Source organism: Trachurus trachurus (genome assembly GCF_905171665.1).
Source record: "Trachurus trachurus genome assembly, chromosome: 10".
In the NCBI taxonomy this organism is placed as follows: Eukaryota; Metazoa; Chordata; class Actinopteri; order Carangiformes; family Carangidae; genus Trachurus; species Trachurus trachurus.
This window is the reverse complement of record NC_139894.1, coordinates 27,242,194-27,263,258: the sequence shown is the minus strand read 5'-3', so window position 1 is coordinate 27,263,258 and position 21,065 is coordinate 27,242,194. Positions and strand designations below refer to the sequence as shown.

General features: G+C 41.0%; 2 protein-coding genes across 2 annotated transcripts; both read right to left on the bottom strand.

Moving 5' to 3' along the window:
• On the bottom strand, nucleotides 1–12,120 carry LOC310992565 (LON peptidase N-terminal domain and RING finger protein 3-like). The gene is made up of 12 exons (XM_083980651.1): nucleotides 11,224–12,120; nucleotides 7,792–7,910; nucleotides 7,543–7,665; nucleotides 7,154–7,270; nucleotides 6,857–7,061; nucleotides 6,650–6,734; nucleotides 5,664–5,778; nucleotides 5,092–5,213; nucleotides 4,505–4,663; nucleotides 4,224–4,386; nucleotides 3,945–4,094; nucleotides 1–3,026 (listed from the first exon to the last, which is right to left on the bottom strand). The coding sequence occupies exons 1-12, from the start codon at nucleotides 12,011–12,013 to the stop codon at nucleotides 2,868–2,870; spliced, it is 2,307 nt and encodes a 768-aa protein (XP_083836777.1). The 5' UTR covers nucleotides 12,014–12,120; the 3' UTR covers nucleotides 1–2,867.
• Nucleotides 12,121–16,200: 4,080 nt separating this feature from the next.
• commd5 (COMM domain containing 5) lies at nucleotides 16,201–21,025 on the bottom strand. Its single transcript, XM_083980881.1, has 7 exons — nucleotides 20,780–21,025; nucleotides 20,415–20,575; nucleotides 19,652–19,680; nucleotides 19,497–19,547; nucleotides 19,114–19,209; nucleotides 18,755–18,830; nucleotides 16,201–16,979 (listed from the first exon to the last, which is right to left on the bottom strand). Exons 1-7 carry the CDS (start codon nucleotides 20,898–20,900, stop codon nucleotides 16,878–16,880), a joined length of 636 nt encoding a protein of 211 aa, XP_083837007.1. The 5' UTR covers nucleotides 20,901–21,025; the 3' UTR covers nucleotides 16,201–16,877.
• Between the last annotated feature and the right edge of the window lie 40 nt (nucleotides 21,026–21,065).

Sequence of the window (21,065 nt, the reverse complement as noted above, 5' to 3'; positions counted from 1 at the left end):
TCTTAGGGGTACGCGATGCTGCTAAAACTCTGGATTATTTCAGGGTGGGATCTGTTTTCAAACAAAAATATCAATCGAATCAAATACAGTCATAATCTTAAGATATTATTTAGAGAACCCCAGGTTATCACACTCTTACATTACTCTATTGCAACTGCAGTTCACACATCAAAGTGAAAATGGAAGAAGTCCAACTTAAGGCACTAAAACTGCTGCCACAAATATACAGTTAATCACAGATACCATATTTTAAGTCAGAACCACTGCTCTGGTCTCATATTTCCAACTTAATAGATGAACCTTTCAAATTAAGCAATAAAGAAAACAATAGCTCATCTGTAATTTTACTCCTGTTGTCCAATTTGTTATTCCAATAATAATACGAATTGTAAATATTATTCTAAGGTGGATTTTCCCTTTACCTCAACATCTTCTCTTCAATTAGGAAATACATTTCTTTCTGAATTTAGAATATCTATGTGACGTGTGATTGTGTTTGACAAATGGCTTTTCCCTTTCCTGCCCAGTTTGAGCTTAATAGTAATACATTCTTTCAATTATAATATTAGCAAATATTACTAGGGAAGTCATTGAACTTAATCATATCTTATATCAGTACTTGTTCAAATCCCATACATTATTGCATACAGTATTGCTGTTTGACATCATACTGCAGCTTTTATGGTGGTGAATAACTCAAATGATGCTTGAAATCAGTATCAACAAAGTATTGTGGGGAAAAAAGGAAAGGACTGTGATAGTACAGTTTTCCATAATTTTTCAGTATTACATGGCTTTGGCCCTCTATGTGGATGATTTCACATGACAGTATCACACATGAAACAAGGAGAGACAAATGCACCAGCAAGTGAAGAAAATTATAAAATACAAAAAACCTGATTAACATAGAAACATGTAAAATCAAACACATGTAAATACAAAATAAAAGATTTTGAAGGCTAAGCTCAACAATCGCATTTTTCAGAGATGAGCTTTTGCCATGTAAAAACAGTCATGTCACAGACATCAGCAAGGCCTCAACTTTTTTTTTTTTTTTTTTTTCAAAAATATGTTTCTTTTGTATTCTTTTTGCACACTTATTTCCTTCCAGTGAAAATCTGAACAAGTGTCCATTTAAGGGGTATCATTCATGAACCTGGTACTGTATGTCAATCATTTTACATGTTAAAAAGTCCCACACTGTGTTATTTTCAGTCAGTAGAAGGTACTAGCCTTTACTAATAGCATAGCACCAGTCACCCTAAAATGAATGGAGATCTTTAGCAGACATGTTTTTGCAAATAGGCTTTAGACCAAAGACTTAACTTTATTCTGACTGATGTCAAGGTGTGAAAAAATACACTGAAGCATCTCTGCACTATCTATTTCCCTTACTTAAAGTGGAAGTGCAAAATAAATCAGAATAAATACTTAATAAATACACTCAAAGGAACCCAAATAAGTCAACAGAGCTGGGATTATACCAATAAAAATAAATGTTGATGCTACCCTCTCCTGATTGTGCATATGGTCTGTTTGTGAGTCATCTTTAAACAGTTGGGCTTTTCTGAGAGTATGTGTAAAATTATTGCTGATGTTTGGGGTGAAATGTTAACTTAAAAAAAAGCCTTTGGAAGGTGAGCAGCTCAGTATCTCTCTGTGAAATGTAAACAATGTCACTGCATGCATAAATAATGTCAAAAATAAATAATGGAGAAAGAAAATCCAAGAAATTCTTCTTTTTTTTTAAAAAATTGATGAATAAAACACAAGAACATGAGCCTTAAAGCACACCAATGCAAAGGTTCAGTCCATTGTTATTTAGCTGGATGAGACAGAGACAAATGGAAGGAAGAAAGAGGAAGACAGAATTAAAAAAAAAAAAAAGTACTGCTTATTATTAAATTTACTCTAAAGGTGGCAAAATAGTCATCACACATTTTTATCTGTTAATGTATATGCAGAAATGTAAATCCATGAATGAATAGTTTTCCTAGGTGAAAGTTTCAATTGCCGTAATCAAATAATCAAATAGAATCAGTCCTTTCATCATTTACACACAAAAAAGCAAATTCACAGTTTGGTCTCAGAATTCAAATGTTCATTTAAAGATGTCGGGGACACTGATTGGTTGAATTATTGGCTGTAGATTAATATTGCCTGATTCTGAACTGGGGGATTTGCTTCATCTTTGTTTAAAAGCTATGTTCACTCATGCAGCTTTTTTTTGGAGAAATTACTTTCTGAGAATGCACACAGATCACTTTAAGTTTCTTTTTTTCTTAAATCCATTTTCTTGTTGTTGTGGTGTCTGTCTACACTCGACATGAATGCAGGCGGAAGAGCAGAGGGCCAGAAAGGCAACAGTGGAGTATGGACAGATGAAGATGTCTCAGCACAACAGTTTGTTGCTGTCCAACGTAGAATTGTCAGAGAAGAAGACGTATGCGTTGCTTGTGTGTATTAGCTTTGTTGACATAAATGACATCAAATGTTACAATGGAAGGTGACGATTCAGTTTAAATCCAAATGTGGACACTTCCCCTCCTGGTCCGACTGTGGCTTCAGTCTGCAGGTGTGTGTGGCTGTAACGAGCAGTAACTGTACGTGCGCGGAATATTTCTGTCACTTCGATGTACCGCGTGGTCTCTGTTTGTTTGTTAAGGTTTGGAAGAAATCCAACACCGCTTCCTGGAAGGGACGGTGTCAGAACAGGGAAAAGTGCAACAACATTTAAGGTCAGGTCTTTGTGCATCAAAAGGAAGAACAACAGGTCAACTGCTGCTTGGGGGGGCAGGATGTGTGCAGGGAAGATGGTTACTGCATTTTCCAGGTGGGTGAATGCTCGTGGCGGAGAGAGCGAAGGGTCACCGGTGCCTGCTGTGGCTGATGAAGAGCAGCACTTTCCGGATACCGCTGAGTCTGTCCTTTAGAGAGGTGAGAGCGAGGAAGGGCAGCTGGGCTCGGCCCTCTAACGGAAGAACAGCGAGTAACCACCAACACCAGGACGGGCCGTTTGGACAGGCCTGAGAGGAGACAGGAAGACACTGTGTCAGGACCAAATAGTCTTTAAAGGGAAACGCCAATATTTTTTTTTTCGTGTCTTGGCTCACTCCCGAGTCCATGACAAGCAGATAGACACCATCCTTTCGACTGTGAGTGCAGTAACAAGGTATCGCCCGTAATTAGCTTAGCTCAAACGCTGGAAGTGCATAGGTAGTGTTAGCCTGCCTCCACCTAAAGTCATCACAGCAACTCTAAACGGAAACCGGCGGGCCGATCTTCGTCTCAGAGCTGACAAAACTCTCCGGTAAGGCATCTTGAGCGGTCAAATGCCGGTAACGGGACGAGATCGGTCAAAACGGAGGGTTCAAGCAAAGACGGTTTATTTTGGTTCAAGCTAGCTACATCGAGGGTAGGTTAGCTTCCTATTTCAAAGTAAAAGCACAAATTCTATCATCATGGTTTTCTGTATGTAAAGGGCAACTGGTGTTTTATTTTGTGAAAGTAACCGGAAGTGCGTTGGTCACAACGGCTAGCTTGAGTAGCGCTGAATTCGTCCGAACAAAATTGTAAACAGCTGGTATTTAGACAAATTAACGACACACTACTGATCTAAACGGCTACTTTCTCGCCTAAAAATGTTTGAAATGTTGATAAAGTGATATATTTACAGAGTTTAGAGCTAAAATAAAATCAGCTGACTGCTGATTTCGGCTTGGGTAGGAGGCAGGCTAACACTACCTATGCACTTCCAGTGTTTGAGCTAAGCTAATTACGGGCGATACGGCTCTATCTCCCTCATTACTGCACGCACAGTCGAAAGGATGATGTCTATCTGCTTGTCATGGACTCGGGAGTGAGGCAAGACACGAAAAAAAAAAGTTGGCGTATCCCTTTAATAAAGCCTTGTAGGAGTGTGTGTGTATGTGTGTGAGTGCTACCTGAAGTTCGGTGTCTTTCTCGGGCATGGGTCCAAAGTGTCCCTCAATGCGTTCCTTCTGCTCGGCCTTCAGGGAGTTGACCCACACCAGGGCCTGGTCATACACCGTATCATGCAGAGACTGCAGCTCACGCTCTGCTAAACCCTCCACCTACACACAAAAACAAACACACACAGGTTTAACTTGGAGCAGCCTCAGTAGTTGTGTTGTAGCACTGCTCCACCCTTCCTCTCCCTGCTGTCCTCTCCTTCCTCCTCCACTACCTCCATCCCCTCCTACCTTCATGTCCTCCAGGTACTCTATATCAGCTGTATTGTATCCGTCCTTCTCTCTGTGCTTAATGACTTTAAATCTCCGTCTGCCGATGGTGTCCACCACCGAGCGGCCGTCGGAGAAGAACTTCACGTCGCGGATCTCCAACAGGCAGCCGTAGTCCGCGAACCTGGAGACAGGAGGTGCAACGTTATACTCTGACTGGATCTCACGCGCTCTGATATTCACATGTTAAACACACGACTGAGTGAGCACACACACGGTCGCTGTCCGACAGTAGCACTGACCCCTTGAGGTTGTCTCCCAGACACATGCCAAAGCAGTTGGTTCCCGTCTCCATGCATCGGCGAATCATGAGTCTGTAGCAGGGCTCGAAGATATGGAGAGGACACGGCACAGTGGGGAAGGCCATGGTGCACACGAATATAGGCACATTCTTGTTAAGACTGAGGAGAGAATAAAGAAGAATGTGTTTAATGTCAAAGCAGAAAGAAATATATCATTCAGATATAAATGAACAGCTATAACATAATATAACAGCTGGGTAAAAAAAATTACCCAATTTAAAAATAAAAAAAATAAAAAAACACTGGCTACTCTACACTGCAGTTTATGAGCAGTTATTTATTGGAAACACAAGTCTGCGTCAGACTCCAGGAAAGTGAAACCTGATGCCTGAACTGACGTACACCCAGAGGTCAGTGTGTCAAACGTGTGTGTTATCTACTGTGGGTCAGTAGGTCAAACAGCCGGAGGGGGTTATCACATGCAGAGTGTCATGTAAGACGTAAGCTCTAATCTATGAGAAGATTAGATTGAATAATGGGAAAAGCAGAGCAAATAGATCAAGGTTAGACCTGATAATAAAACTCACTTGGAGAGCTCAGCCATCTCCTCCTGGTGGATCTTCTGTCTTTCCATGAGCTCAGGGGAAAGATACTTAGATATCAGGTTCTCCATTAATACTGTCTTACAGTACTGCCTCTGGACCAGGTACTGGGGAGGAGAGAAGGAGAAGCAGAAGCTCAGGTGTTGCTCTATATTTGTCCCATAACATCATCTGTGACCACCTTCAACATGTAACACTCAGCCGGATATAATCGATAGTTTCTGCATCAGTGTCATTACAAAAAAAAAATAGTTGGTAACACTTTTAGTCACACATTTTTAACTGTGTTTATAAACTACATACTAATGAGTATTCATGTGTTATAAATTATTAATTCAGTATGCTTAACTAATGCTTAATAGTGTGTACTTATTATAAAGTGTTACCAAAAAGTTAAATATATTTCATCTTTCAGTAACTTTAGCCATAGTGATCCCTTGTGTTATCAATTACTATTTAATTTGGAAAAAGTTTGAAACAATGAATCCCCAGTGGACATCTAGACTGGACTGGGTCAGAGTGAATGATGTTTGTTATCACACTATTACACCATGTACCTCAGACAGCTCCTCCTTACAGAGCGGACACTTTGGGTTGTGGTCCAGACATCTCTCCAGACACTGAAGACAGAAGGTGTGACCGCACGGCGTCGTCACCGGCTCATAGAACAACCTGTGTGGACAAATAAACACACACCATTGAAGCAGTGACATAAAGACACACCAGGCACATTGTACATATTTATCTATTGTACTTTACCTATTTCATTTAATTCATTTCATTTATTTATTTATTATTATTATTACCTTTTTATTCTATTAATTCATTCTTATTCCATTTTTTCCAATTACACCTATCTGTTTTATTTCATTTTATCTAGTGTTTTCCCCATTGCAAATGATTGAGTGTAAGAGATCGTTTCCTCGATGCCTCCAAAATCCAATGTCCAAAAATCCTTGTGTGAATGCGTATGTGTATGTGAATGTATAGTGTCTCCTTAATATGTTCCTTGTTTTTATCATGTGAAGCACTTTGAGCTGCATTGGGCCTGAAAAGTGCTACAAATAAAGCCTGATTGATTGATTAACTGATAGGCTCTACTGCCAATAGACAAAAGCAGGACAAATACAAATTCTTAATGATCATAACCACATATCAACGTTGGCCTGCAGATACACTTAGACACGTAAATAAATCCTCTTCTCTTTAGAAATAGTAGTTTGACAACCCAACTCAAACTTAATGCTCACTTAGCAACTTTTTTCACAGCTAAATACCATCTTTGGATGGAAAAAATAGCTACAATCCCACCACATTAAGATAACTTCTATACATGGATGAACACCAGGAATGAGTCCAACTTATTCATTAATTTCTCACAGGCTGTGTGGAAACTCATTAGTTTATTATATCATATAATGTAATCGCACCGGCTGTATACTGTCATGTAGCACATGTTACGCAACCGCTAATTGATTTATAGCATGGTGTGTGGTTGCTAATGGGATTTCATGTGTGAATGAAGCCGTGAAGACTTTCGCACCTCATACAAAGAGAACACTCCAGATCTACCGGGTCCAACACGCCGCCGTCCGCAGAGCTCAGTGAATCATCCACGGTGGCTGGATCTGCACACAGAGATTACCAGACAGAGAAATCAGACACACATGCTGCAAACTGAGTGATCACACACACACACACACACACACACACACACACACACGTCTGTGCACCAAATCTAAAAACTCACCACATCTGCATCTCTTCCGACCGTCGCTCCTCTCCTCCTCCTCCACCTCTGTGCTCCGTCGTTTCCGTTTGAGGAGCACACAGTGGTCGGACCTCCTGACCTCAAACTTTCCCTGATGTTTGACCTCACAGCCCTCTGACCTCTCTGATGCAAGAGAAGGGGCGGTAAGACTGGACTCTGATGACAGCAAGCTGGGACTCAGAGTCTAAAGGGAGACAGGAGACAGGACGACAAAACCTCAGCATCGTGCTTCGTTTTCCACCGAGCGGACGACGGCGGGCGAGGAACGTCTCTTACCTGGATGGGAGCACTGATGCTGCTCTTGATGTGTGCTCTGGAAGACAGTATGTTGGAATAGTCTGAGATGTGTTCAGGGACCTGATCCGTGACTGGAGCCAGGAGATGACTGAGCAGCTGAGAGGAGACAACAAACAATGGTGTGCTTTAACAGCAGTGCAAATCCCAGCACAAACACTAAGACAGACAGTGACTCATAACATTTAGTATTGTGGAGTAACAACAACAACTCTCTCTCGCTCTCTCTGAACATTATTGCTTTTAAGCTCCTCATGCAGCCTGAACATTGTGTTGAATAAACAGCAGAGTTCTTGTTGGGGAAGGAATATATTGAAAGTGCACATGAATCTCTGGCTGCCAAGCACTAACTGGACAAACATTATATTTACCTTATGCGCCTCGGTCTTAGCCGGTCTACAGTCAGGCTCTATGGACAGACAGACCAGGTACTCTCTCAGAGCCTCCTCCGTCCTGCCCAGCGACACCAGGGCCTGGGCCTTGCGAACGTGACCCTGTGAGCAAGAGGGAAGATGAATTACTGACAACATTACTGTTTATATCGTCCTTACATAATCTGTTTTTATCACATATCTGTTTGTTATGCTGAACAAATAAAGTCACAGGTTGTTGTGCCATACCTTGGACCAGTGAGGTTTGAGTCTGCAGGTCATGTCAGCGTCTCTCAGAGCCTTCTCGTAGTGTTTCAGACTCGAGTGGATCTGAGAGCGATTACTGAACAGTATGTGGTCCATGGGTGCTGAGGGGGAGAGGAGGAAGTTACGTTAGTCAAATGTATTTGGAATAAATCCATAAATGATGACTTATTATGTAGTAAAGTGTGATGAGACAGATTACCAAGTGAGTTTTACAAGACATAAAAGGCAACGGTGGACGTAATGTAATGTGTAATGCTGGATAGAAACATCACTCAACATCTGGTTTAATGAGGCTAAAGAACTGGTCCGGAGAACGGCATGAAGTGATAGTGAAGTGTTTTATGTTTTAAATGTATTCACTTTCATCTCTCTGTTTATCTGTTAATGTCATGGTCATGAGTTTCACTGGGTCCTGATATACAATGATGACAAAGTATCCATCTAGATTTCATGCAAAACACAACTGATAGACTCCTTTGCTCGAGGTTGTCTAAGACAAAATTAAAGATAAAAAAAAGAACAAAAAAAAAAACACCATGAGATGAACTAACAAACCAAGACTTCTTCGGGTTTTTAAAGCCAACAGAAAACCAGAGGGACCCTGAGAATATTTGGGACTTTTGCGGAAAGGTCACAAGTTGAAGAAAAAAATTGAATTGGCAAAAATACTAAATATTCTCTTGTTGTAGCTTCTCAAACTCAGGAATTTCTGCTTTCCTTTGTAAAGAGGATCTATTTTGGTGTTGAGCTGACATTTTCAGTTAGTCAAAAAAGACAGTTTTCCTTACTAACTGATCTGTATAAAATATAAATGAAAATAAAGAAAAATGTCAAATCGATTCTCATCAGGAATCTCAAACAAATTTAATTTACAATGAGGAAAAGCTGGGGAGAGAAGTAGCAGGTCCTCTCTTCTGAACAACTGGAACCAGTTAATATTTTGGCACTTTTCAGAATTGTAATAAAATAGTTGTGTCAATCAGGGAAACACAGAATATCATGAGACCTAAAGCTGACATCAATTCAGGAGAGAGAGGCACAGAGAGAGAGAGGTTTGGATCAGCCAATATTAATAAAAACACTAAAATTCATATATTTCAACAAAATGTTTAAATGCAAGCACTTTCAATGATCCATGTCCATTGAAGTCAGTTTTCAAAAAACTTTCAAGTCCTCCAGTTTGGATCCTCAAACTGTAGGAGCTGTATGATAAGTTAATATCTGGCAAACCATTACAGGTTTCTCAGTAATATTCATAACCTCTGTTCTAAGAAACGGTTACACAACCTACTGCAGCATTAAAAAACAAGAATCCATGGACTCCACTTGTTTATTCTTCTCTGATGTCTTATGCAGCTCACTTTACTGGTGATATAAGGTTTCACATTACATGAGGAAAGGAATATTTTAGACAGATGCGTTTTCGCATTACAATGTGTTATGAAAAAAATAGGAGCGCCTTACAAAACCATGCGGCACTATCAAGGTCACCCACATTCCAGGTTTCATAACTATAAAAACTTATGCAAATGTCACAGTTAGACCTATGGGGGATCCTAAAGAAACATTATTGGCTTACTTACTAGTGCCCCCCCCCCCCCCCCCCCCCCCCCCCCCCAAACACTCCAGTAGGCTATATCAAGAGGAATGCAAATAAAGGACATGTCCCAAAACAAAAGAGATCATTTTACATGACAAAATAAAAGGCAGCAGGTAACACACAGGTTGTATTAATGCATAGCAGCATCTGGCAGAATACTCATCAAAGTAGGACAGGAGAACCATTGTTTAGCACAGCACTTACTGCACAATACTTATTTTGAACAAAGCAGCTTTGTTGCACACGCACACATACACACACACAGAGAGGGAGAGAGAGAGAGAGAGAGGAATGGGGGCTAATTATAACCTAGAGGACAATGTACTAACTTGCATTAACTCCTAGGAGCCTAACCCCAACCTTAACTATGAGTGTACAAGCCTAAACACGACCTTCAGCTCCTTCTTAACCCAGATCCAACTCTACAACAAAGTCTTAACTCTAACATAAGAGGTTATAACCCTGAGGGGAGCAAGTTTGTTCAATTTGTAAGATTAATTCCCTTTTTTTTTCATAAAAGCATGGCCCACACACAGACACACACAATCAAACAGCCCTGTTCAAACCCACTGCAGGTTAAAGGACGTATAATACAATGCTAATTAGGACGATGTCCCCTCAAATTCCAAAGATCAACATCAGCATAGACCAATTCTGCAAGTTGTGCCGTTCTGTTTCGCATTATCATCTATCGCAGCACCTTTCCTAAACACGCAGAATCACTTTGGTGCACACTCAGACCTGGATAAAATCCAAGATGATCATTATCTACCACTGTTGGGAGCTGCCACTGCACAACAACAGTCAATTGTTGGCCTCAGAGCGGCTCCACTGCGGCAGCTGGGGGGGAAAGGCTCGACTGGAGAGGATATGCCCCCCTCAGCAGAGAGAGATGCTGGTAGTGATGGTTGACAACTCCTTACACAAGTCAGACTGTTGACTTGATCACCCAGGGAACCAATGTGACTGTAAAAACATAGGCTACGCAACCAGCCTGCAAGTGACAGAGCCACAGCAGCAGCAGCAGCAGCAGTGGAATGAGGTCAGGTCAAACACTGCAGCCATAAAAACACATTACTTCAGCAGTCCACACAGGCAGTTGAATAGAATATAGTTAATAAATGAGATCATCGCCACAGAAAGCAGCAGAGAAACGCCTGGGAGTAAACTTAACTCCAGACTATTGTGATAATAAACTTTAATGCACAGTGATCCTGAGAGGTCACAGTTAACCTAGTTCACCACCATCATCCACCTCTGCCTATATAAGATATAAGACTGTCGGCATCCGCGTACCTAGCGGTGACCTGCAATAGTACCCTTGACCTACATTTGCCTGAATCATGGTTTGACGTTACACAATGAGGGGGCCGAGGGGAGGGGAGGGGAGGGGAGAGGGGGCGGGGCGGGTTACGTGCTTACGCAATGTTTGGTCCACTGGCCCAGCCCACATAACCCTGTTATCCAACACATGGCGACACGGCCTTGCGTGCGCATGCCGGCGGAGAGGCTGCTGTTGCCGCTGCCGCTGCTGCCGCTGCCGCTGCTGCTGCACGGAGCCGCTGCCACAGGACCTGATCACACCCCGTGAAACTCACTCACAATTTATCACCGCCTGTTATCACTTCATGACAAGTCTCTCTGCGTGTTATTAAGTAGAAAACCTCCTCACACTGAGAGCTGATGTAGTGAAAACATGTTATAGCCTTGTTTCACTCCCTCTCTGACTGGAGCAATGCACATGATCTGACAAGTCCTTTGCATCATTATTAAAGTTAACTATGAACCCCCCAGTGAGTAGTTCGGGGTCTTACCTATCAGTATGGCTTGGTTGTATTTCTCCAGCGCTGCTTCCGTCTTCTTCTCCGCGTACAGCCCATTGCCCTCCCTCCTCAGCCGGCCGGCCTGGTGCATGGCCGGGAACCACTTGGCCAGCAGGCTGCTCAGCATCACGTTGACCCGGTAGCTGTGGTCGTCCGTCACCCTGCAGCTGCACTGCCTGCACAGGAGCGGCCGCTCCTTCTCCTTCCTCTCCCTCTCCAGACACTTCATACAGTAGCAGTGTCCGCACGGCAGAGTCACGGGCTCGAACAGAAAGCTCAAACATATCCGGCAGGAGATGTCCGCGTACCCGCAACCTGTAGCATCAGCACCGGCATCAGCACCACCAGCACCAGCACCAGTAGCGGCAGCAGCAGCGGCAGCAGCGGCATCAGCAGCAGCAGCGGCAGCGGCAGCGGGGCAGTGGGCAGCCTCCACCGCCCCGGGCTCCTCTCCTGTCCTCCGGCTGCTGCTGCTGCTTCTGCTCCGGCTGTCCCCGGCGTCCTGCCTCCTGATACTGCTGGACAGGTAGTCTATGAGGTTGGCCAGGTGAGCAGGTCTCAGCCGCTCTATGTCCGAGGCTTGCCGGTACACATTGAAAGCTTCGGTGAATTTGCCGCCGAGCGCGAGCGCGTCAGCCCGCTTCACCATCAGCTCCTGTCGGCTCCCCGGGTCTCCGAGACCCGTGAGCTGGCACTCGTAGATTTCCGCCGCCAGGTCGAAGTTTTTCGACTGAAAAGCCTCCGCTGCGAGCTGCAGCATGCTCTCTCTCTCCGTCCCCATGGTCAGCAGCAGGTCGTCTGCAGCCTATCCACTCATCTGTAAGCTGCATATCTGCTCAATACCCCCACCGCCATTCATATCTGTGTCCTCTGCCAACAAGTAGGTGACAACACTGCATGTCTATGCTCCGCTCCAGGAAGTAGGTGATATTCTCAATGGAGCGGCCGAGGGGAGGGGGAAAAAAAAAAAAAAACGTTATGTAAAAGTTGTGTCATGTGACCGCGGCCAGCTGTTCTCATTGGGCGACTACAGAAAACAGTTACAAAACAATCTGCCATGTAACAGTTTGAGTGTCGGGGCAGGGGCCGGGAGTCTGTCTGACCTGCATCCAGGCTCCGGTTAACAGCGACGGGTCAGAGTGGGAGTCCAGGTGGGGGACCACCGGGGACCACCGGGGGTCAGGGGCCCCCACCACCGCTGTAGTGAGGAGTTTCTCTCTGCCCTGATTTGTAATCGCGATAAACTATCTAGATTTCATTTTTCCCCAAAAAAAAAAAAAAAAAAAAACTTAAAAAGAAAAGAAAAGAAGAAGACTTAATAACCCAACATGAGCTTCTTCTTTAGGGTTTTATAACTAAGAGAAAACCAGTGAAACATTACAGAAACATTTGGCATTGTTGTTGAAAAATGACTGTGATGAGTCATTCAGTGAAACATTAATTGGCAAACTTACCAAATATTTCCTGGCTCCAGCTTCTTAACCTTAGGCTTTGCTACTTTTTGTGTTGTACTGACATTTAATTACACTTTATCAGTTGACAAAAAAAAGATTGTTTTCCCTATTATTTCATGAAAAAACAGAGAAGTGTCATATGACCTCTTTAAATGTCTTGTTTTGTCTCATCTATAGTCAGAAACTTAAACAACCAGTGGATTGTGGCACTCTTTTCCTCATTTAAGGACTCAGAATCATAATGAAATAGATTCAGATTCAAATTCATTCTTTATTGTCCTGCAGGGAAATTTGTTTTCACAGTCTGTCCACATAACATTGAAACATACATTTTAACATATATGTGGATTAGCTAATCATAGAATATAATGAGAATTAAGCTCACCAGAATTCAAGAGAGAGAGGGGCATGGATGCAGCATGAATAAAAACATTAAGATTAATATTTTTGATCTGAGCATAATGCTGGCCCCTTCAAAGTTTTCAAAAACTTTCAAGTCTTTAATTTTTTCACAAACAGTGGAAGCAGTGGGGTCTTTGTGAAGTCTTGAAGTGATGTAGTTAAGGATAAAAAAAAGTTTCTGGTTCTGATGTGAAACTGGGGCAGGTGTTAAAAAATATATAGCATAATAATAACTAATCTGTGGGTGTGACTCACTTTCTGTTTCAGTTAATTTACTTACACAACAACAACAAAAAAGACAATTACATGACTACAGTTCACTCCTCTGAGTTACCTGTTGGGTAACCTCTCTGTGTTTGAGGACATGCTGCATTCTTTAAATTATTCGGGGCTGAATGATTTTGCATTTTGGGCATTTTGGTGAGTCCTTGGTTTATCACGTTGCACTCTAAGACATGCTGGCACAGAATTGGAGCGTGCACAGCTGTCAACAGTGGGAGGTAAAACAACATCCTATCACTCACTCACTCACTCACTGTGCCTTGTTATCTGCACAGCAATCTGTGGCATGTCAGAGAGCCAGGTGCAGGTACCCATACAGAAATGTAACTAATGACACATAATATGGCCCATATCAAGGAAGATGTTGCCATAAATGTCACACAAGGATCTATCATTATTCAATTATCACCAGTAATATCCACATGATACATAAAGATATAGGTCTATGATCATAATGTAGATATAAAATGTATGTGCATGTGTGGGAAATAATAATGAATTCTGACATGTTGCATTCAAATAGGCTATGTGAATACTAGGTGTTTAATTTATGCATATTTCTTAAACAAAATGTAAATCATTAATGTTTATACATGTCTTCCACATCAGCAAAAAATGTCAAAATGTATAACACATATTTATTAACTACATACACAGGACATTTTGAGTGGTAAAATCTATATGTCTAGAGTCTACAGACCATATAAGCATAGACTCCAGACAAGTGTGTGACGATATGAAATTGTTCCAAATTGAAATTTTTGCCACAAGTTTTCATGTAGAATTAGAACAGATACGAAATGTATGTTTTCACTTCAAATGCGTGAACATGCTGCACATGACATTACGTGTATGGGTAAAGCTGTTGCTCTCTTACACAAACTTTACATCTGAAAACAGGGCAATTAGTCATTACCCCCAACCCAAGAAGATGTCACCACCCGTTAGATCACTGTGTCGGCATCAGACCAGGGGCCATAAAGGCATAAACACTGGTCATTTTATCAGTGACACACTACTGGTTTGATAACTGTGATAGCAAACAGTCACTCATCAGAACTCCGAGGTTGAGCCACTCATCGTTGCGTAAAGTGTTTTCATAATGACAAAAATCAAGCTATATAACATCTAACCTAACACATCAAGAAGGTGGGACTGTGTAACAGAGTGACTCAACGTATTGAGTCAACATTACTGGAACTGAAGAGACTCTGTTGTGCTGTGTGTCTCTGGAGTGCCTATACAAACTCCCTATATAGTTAGATTTAGAGGTAGGTCATGGCTAACTTCAGAGGTTAATGAATTGTCCTCCAGATTGCCGTGGCACCAGACCACATGGTATTATTAGCATTACCTGAAGCCTATCAGTAGTATTTCCTCCCGTCTCAAAATAAGCACTGTTTGCTGAAGGGGTTTTGCTGTGTGTGTGTGTGTGTGTGTGTGTGTGTGTGTGGGGATTATAAGCCAGTCAGTTGATCAGTGTGTCCATGTCAGTAGAAGCGGTGCTGGTAATATAGGTCGGCCGGTCTCGCCTGTGAACTCAATCCGACATACAGACACAAACGCTGACTGACATATACACCGCTGCAGACACAGACGGACTGACACACATGGAAGAACAGACAGACTGGCATATATGCAAATGAGAACATGGGCAGAGTAATGTAACACACACACATGCACATAACACTCGCACATGAGCGGCCATTAAACAGACATCCTCTTGTCCCCTCACCTTGGAATTTTGTCGTCTGTGTTCCTAAATAGGCCAGCGAAGCAGTCTAGCCAGCTCCTTTAGCACAGACTGTCTGGACATTAAATACTGGGTTGGGACTAGCTGCAGTTATCCTCTAAATCACCTCACAGACTATTATAAAACATGGTCTTTCTGGGCTAGAGGGGGAGACAGACATTCAGGTAATGGGTTCGTGCTGCTTGCGATTTTTCTACAATCTCACATTTTTAGACATTCAATTAGGAAAAACAGCAGCTACAGAGGTAAGAAAGAATCAAGGTTACATAAATAATAATTTATAAAGGTCCTCAGTCACATTTGGTGAAAGTCTGAGTCATGCAAGACTTAAATGACCATAAAGATAGACATTTCTACCATGTCATAACTGGAATGGCTTTTCTTGTGTTTCATGCTGTTTGTTTGTGTCAGTAAAACACGCTATAAACTATAAAAATTTTATCATTATATATCTTTAGATAATTGGGTTATACATTCATTATGTGAACATGACCCAGCAGTATTATGTACACTGTTACCCATAAAATTGTTTTCAGACACATTCCTCTTTTTTTTTTATTCCTCCTATGAAGGTTAATTGTGGATTAATTTTCACAGTGCTTGGAAGAGATTGATCAATAAAGTTTGGAAATGATATACACTTTATCTATCAAGAATAAATATACGGAGAATTTGCTCAGTAGAATATGAAGAACTGGGTTTTTTTCTTCGAGATTTTTTTTGAAATTATATAAATTATAAATTATACTTATAATATTTCTGATGTTTTTGTATTTATTTCACATCAGTACTAGGTATTATTTTCCAGGAGGCTTTTTTTTGGTCAAACACAGCAGCAGCTATTTCGTCTGTGTTGAAAGTTTTTTTTAGAGACATTCCCTTTCTGTGTCTGTCCATTTATTTAGAAAGTTTTTGATACAATTTTATAATATCATTAGTCAGATGTTTGCCACTTGAATTGATAATGTGTCAGATATTTTGTTTTTTTCATATATGGAAATGATGGTGTGGTGAAAAGTGTCAAAAATAATGACATATGGACAAATCAGTTCTTTGCAAATACAATAACAGACAGATTTTTATTAGAGAATTGATTTTGTTCTAGAGGTAAAAATGTTCAATGTTGTTATGGAAAACATACAAAATAACAGGAATATCATGATAATTCACTTTTTATACGTCAGTGCTGTAATGCTTTAGTTCTGTTAGGTATAAAATCATGAGTAGTAAAAAAAAAAAAAAGAAATCACATATTTAACCGTGCACATCACTTTCTCATGTTTCAGGATCATGTGACCCAAAGGTTCAGAGCAGATCACACAGTGGCCACAGAGTTAATTTGGCTGCATTTGTATTTTGGCACAGTTGGGCTTCGTGACTGTCTCAGTTACACTGACCATTACATTGAATAGTGCCGTTTTATACTGTATACTGTTAACAACAAAGCATAATAAGTGATGCAGTCTGCTTTTATTGATTTGTTTTTAAATACAGGCTGACACACAGGACCCGCTGACTGTCCTGTCGTCACTGCTCTAATCGTTTCGCACCGTGTTGGATGCCAACACCCTTAAAGCGCACCATCATGACAGACAAATCAATATCATCATTATAATTTATAATATACTTTAAATTACTTAAATGAATGTTGTCCTGTGTGCAGTAAATCCACAGGTTGCCACTGAATCTGACAAAGTAAAAGCCAAGTAGAAAAGACTGTTCAGTTTAATTCACTAATGTCTCTACATGGTGCATCAATCCTGGATCTTGAGGATGCTCCTCTTCTCCAGATCATTCATCTCTTTGAGAATCAAAGCCACGTTATAACGGAGCTCCTGGAACTTAGACACCGGCACCTGAACAGGAAAACAACAGCAGCGATTCATTGGCAGGAAAACACAAACAGCTCCTGCTTTTAACTGTGTCTATGCTGTTCTTTAAAAAAAAAAAAAAATGTTTTGTCTTTATGTAAAGCACATTGAGTTGCCTTGGTATGAAATGCGCTATATAAATAAAGATGCCTTGCCTTGCCTAGCTACACAGCCAAAGTGAAGCTAAAATAATGATATACCAGTAGCATAATGTTACATAACTCAATCTGGGAGGAGAGCCATTTCTGAGATGTCTGTAGTTCTAGAAAGTCAGAGAAGCAAGTAATTCATGGCAGAGTCGACCTCTGACCTGTCTACAGAGTGAGGGTGGTGTTCTACCAAAGCAATAATAGCTACTTTAATTCATATTCCTTTGTGTGAGTCAGCATGTGTTCTGTTATTAATAAAGAAACATCTGCTGATCCAGCGAGAGGCCCTAAATCAGACACAGCCGTCCCCTGTGTCCATTTGTTTTCCTATGATCACAGTTAATCGAACTCCGGAAGAGATCCTGAGAATTGCCTATCAGGTAAAGATAAGGTCCATCAATAGTATCTGCACATCGGATGCTGTTGCTGCTAAGCTCCTAATTCTGCTGTAATCTGATTACATAACCACTGCACTAGGTGCAACCACAGCAGCAAAGGCACAAGTCCTCCCTCCTGTTTCTGTCAATGTTAGTGGCCCACTGAGAGCAGCCATATCTGAGGTCTCTAAATCCATCTTCTATTTTGCAGTTATGGATCAGGTACAATGTATACAGGTGTATGGCGCCCCCTATTGAGTCAATAATGTACTACATACTTGAAAAACATTATTATGTTACTGTTGACTTTCTCATCGTGCCTAATTATTTACTGATCTATAACTTATTGCAATCATTTCTTATTAGTGTATAGGTAGTTATAAAAAATAGTAATAATAATTGTAATAACACATTTTATATATAGGTGCCTTTCTAGCACTCAATGACACAATACATTGAACAGAACAAGTTATAATGTTAAATCAAGATGATAATAGTTGTTTTTTGGTCATGCTTTTGATATTGACAAGACAACTGAAAAGTACAATTCCAGAGAAATTTAAAGCCACATTTCAATACTTTTTTGCTACATTGTGACTGTTGATTGAGTCTTTGTGAATGAATATGTTGGTATGAATACACAGAAGAACTGAGGTTGAAAAACCTCAAAGTGGATCTAATTCAAAGACACTGAGATAGATGAAGTATGTAACTCTTTGGCCAGAGACAGGACAGTTATATCGTATGTATGCTCTTATAGAGACATGAGGAAACTGTAGGAACAAAGACATAATATTGTTCAAATGAATCAGAAACACTCGGTCATGAGGAGGTTCTAGGTCAGTCTGTGGTTAATAAAAGGTTACTTAATTATTCCACTGTGATCCTATTATATAACAACTGAAACAGACCTACATTGGCCCACTGGCTCATAACCAACTTCTCTCTAGCCTCGGGCTGAAGAAAAGCATGGACTACACTACAGTGCAGAACAACCAGTGATAGGGATGAAATGGCCAACTGTAGGATATCTACGGGTTTCTGAAAAACTAATCCCAATACAAACTGAAGCCTTTATAAGGCTAATTTCAACTGTCCCATTCAAGAGTTAAGTGTAAACAATTTACATGCCTGAAGTGTTTTGTCAATGTTGAGGGACTAGACTTGGTATGTGTGAACTGGGAAGACAAATTGACAATATATATAGAATGAAAGAGAGCAATTGTTTCTGTACCTCAAAGCGATGAAAACTCCCATCTGATAGTTTAATCTGCATCAGCACAGATGGCTGCAGCGCCCTGGCTAAAGAACTGGGGACAGAGGAGGCACAGAGACACATGGACTTCATCATACTGAGGCCAAGCACAAAGTCATATTATATCTGGAGTGGAGACTTAAAACATCTCAGAAATATCATAATACCAAACAAAACAAAAAAAAAAACAGAACAACTCAATGAACTGGTCATGGCTGAAAAAATACATACCGTAGTTATGTTAATCAGTAATAATTTGAACACTATTTCCTTTAATATTGTGCAGCTATGGCTATGACAAATAGCTACAGTGTCTCTTCTCTGCCTCAGTGTATTACCTCGTAGAAATGGCAACATCCACTCTCCATTTAAAGTCTTCTATTGTGGGCAGGTGTGGATCACTCTGGGAGGTCGCTGTCTCTAGAGCTGCACGGCTAAAAATACAGAGAGAGGTGGGAATTATAATACATGAACGGCATCCGAATGCCATAGCAGCAGTGCTGTTGAAATATTCATGGACACGTCTCTGACGTCAATGTCCTGTGGCAGACGTTGTTCAGGTTCTGTGTTGGTGATAACCAATGACAACAATGATACAAGTACAGGTTACAGTGAAAAATGTGAAGGGCCTGTATTTATTCATAGTGAAGAGAACTCTGTACCCTAATAAAGGGCCATTTAATATAATATAAATGTGTAAAAGTGTGTAAATTCAACGTACCGATTCCCAAAAACCACACTAGCGAAATCTGTGATAAAGTCTTCAGGTATCCTAAATGACAGAGACAGAGAACAAATTCAGCATTTGTTAAGCAGGATGGGGGATGAATCAAAAATATGGAACATGTGGCAAAATAAAAAGAAGGTGGGCCTTACCTTAACTCTCTGAGGTCTTCTTTGAAGGCCTAAATAGGGACAAACATATAGAATTTAATAAATGAAAAGCCTGCTTCTTGCTAATCAACATCTCACCTATCTTTAACTGAGGCTCACAGTGATGAGCTTAATGCCTCCGGTACAGGACATGACTACAAATCAACATGTCCTTGACAATAACTGATTTTTTTTTTTTAACTGTACAAGGTGGATTGTTGTGCTGTCTATCTAACTTGATATGATATTTCTGGAGTATTAAAAAATTAAATTCTGATTACAACCTAAAATTGTGACCCAAAACCATGGATTTCACCACACAATAATGCAGATAGTTACTGCATATTGAAGCACAGTAAGCATTTTAACAGCTTAACTCTCTGTTTATGTGACAACTATGCGCTTGCCATTGTAGGTAATGCTGAGGTGCTGTCATCATTAACATTAAATAATGTTAAATCTGTCTAGGTAGGTAGGTAAGCCATGGTGTCAACGGTGCCACCCTTTTTTTTTTTTTTAAGAAAAAAAGGAAAAAAAAGCATTATTATGTGTTTCAGTACACTTAACTTTATCAGTTTTCCCTCATGAATACGCCCGGCACATACTCAAAACCTTCTAAGTCGTATATAGTGTAATATTAGGACAACAGCAATATCTGATATTAGCAAGAGAAGCACAGGAAAAAGCTGAGAAGATAAGGCGTGTATAATCTGTGACATTTTTTTAGTCATTGTGTTGCAGCATGTGATGATGAGCAGCAGCTTACCTCCTGTTTGAGTGAGGCTGTGGGGATGCGGATGGCCTCAGACAGCACCCTGTACATCCCAGCTATGATGTGACTGAGTCTCTCCTGTGGGATGGTGCTGCTCTCCGCTATCGCCTTCATCACCTCCCTGCAGTCTTTCCCCTCCAGAGCACTGACCACAGCTGGAGAGAGAGAGCAGCATTGTTCACAGACACATTCATCTCATTTGTTTTTATCTGCTAGTTCACTTAGCTGTCTATTGTCTCACTATTCTATCTATTTACCAAAACCTGACAGGAAGGATTCTTTCAATTAGAAATAAATCGTTTCACTATAAATTTCTATATATTAGCATCTATATCATTTCGCGGTGGAATAGTAGTTACCTTTCAGGATTTTTCTGAACAGGTCTTGGTCCACATCCTTGAGGTTTTTCGACATCGACTCAATCTCTGGTGGTATCCTGCTGCCTAAAAAGCTCGAGTCCTTCGTATGACTCGAAGCCATGGCTAACCACGCACTTATATACAATACGCACTGACAATAGATAAGTATTAACCAAATAAATATCAGGAGTTCGTGATAGCCTCGACGCTAACTCTCTGTTTATGTGACAGCTTCCGCGTTCAGGTCACATGACGTTCGCTTAGCTCCCGGAAATCTCGCGATGAC

What these genes read in the sequence shown, in the direction of transcription:
- commd5 (XM_083980881.1), bottom strand. Translation starts at nt 20,900, where the DNA reads ATGGCTTCGAGTCATACGAAGGACTCGAGCTTTTTAGGCAGCAGGATA. An exon ending in CAGCCTCACTCAAACAGGAG is followed by an intron (nt 19,681 to 20,414) that starts GTAAGCTGCTGC and finishes GTCCCTATTTAG; the next exon opens with GCCTTCAAAGAAGACCTCAG. An exon ending in GATGTTGCCATTTCTACGAG is followed by an intron (nt 18,831 to 19,113) that starts GTAATACACTGA and finishes CTCTGTCCCCAG; the next exon opens with TTCTTTAGCCAGGGCGCTGC.
- LOC310992565 (XM_083980651.1), bottom strand. Translation starts at nt 12,013, where the DNA reads ATGGGGACGGAGAGAGAGAGCATGCTGCAGCTCGCAGCGGAGGCTTTT. An exon ending in TCAAACCTCACTGGTCCAAG is followed by an intron (nt 7,666 to 7,791) that starts GTATGGCACAAC and finishes TCTTGCTCACAG; the next exon opens with GGTCACGTTCGCAAGGCCCA. An exon ending in GAGTGTTCTCTTTGTATGAG is followed by an intron (nt 5,779 to 6,649) that starts GTGCGAAAGTCT and finishes TTGTCCACACAG; the next exon opens with GTTGTTCTATGAGCCGGTGA.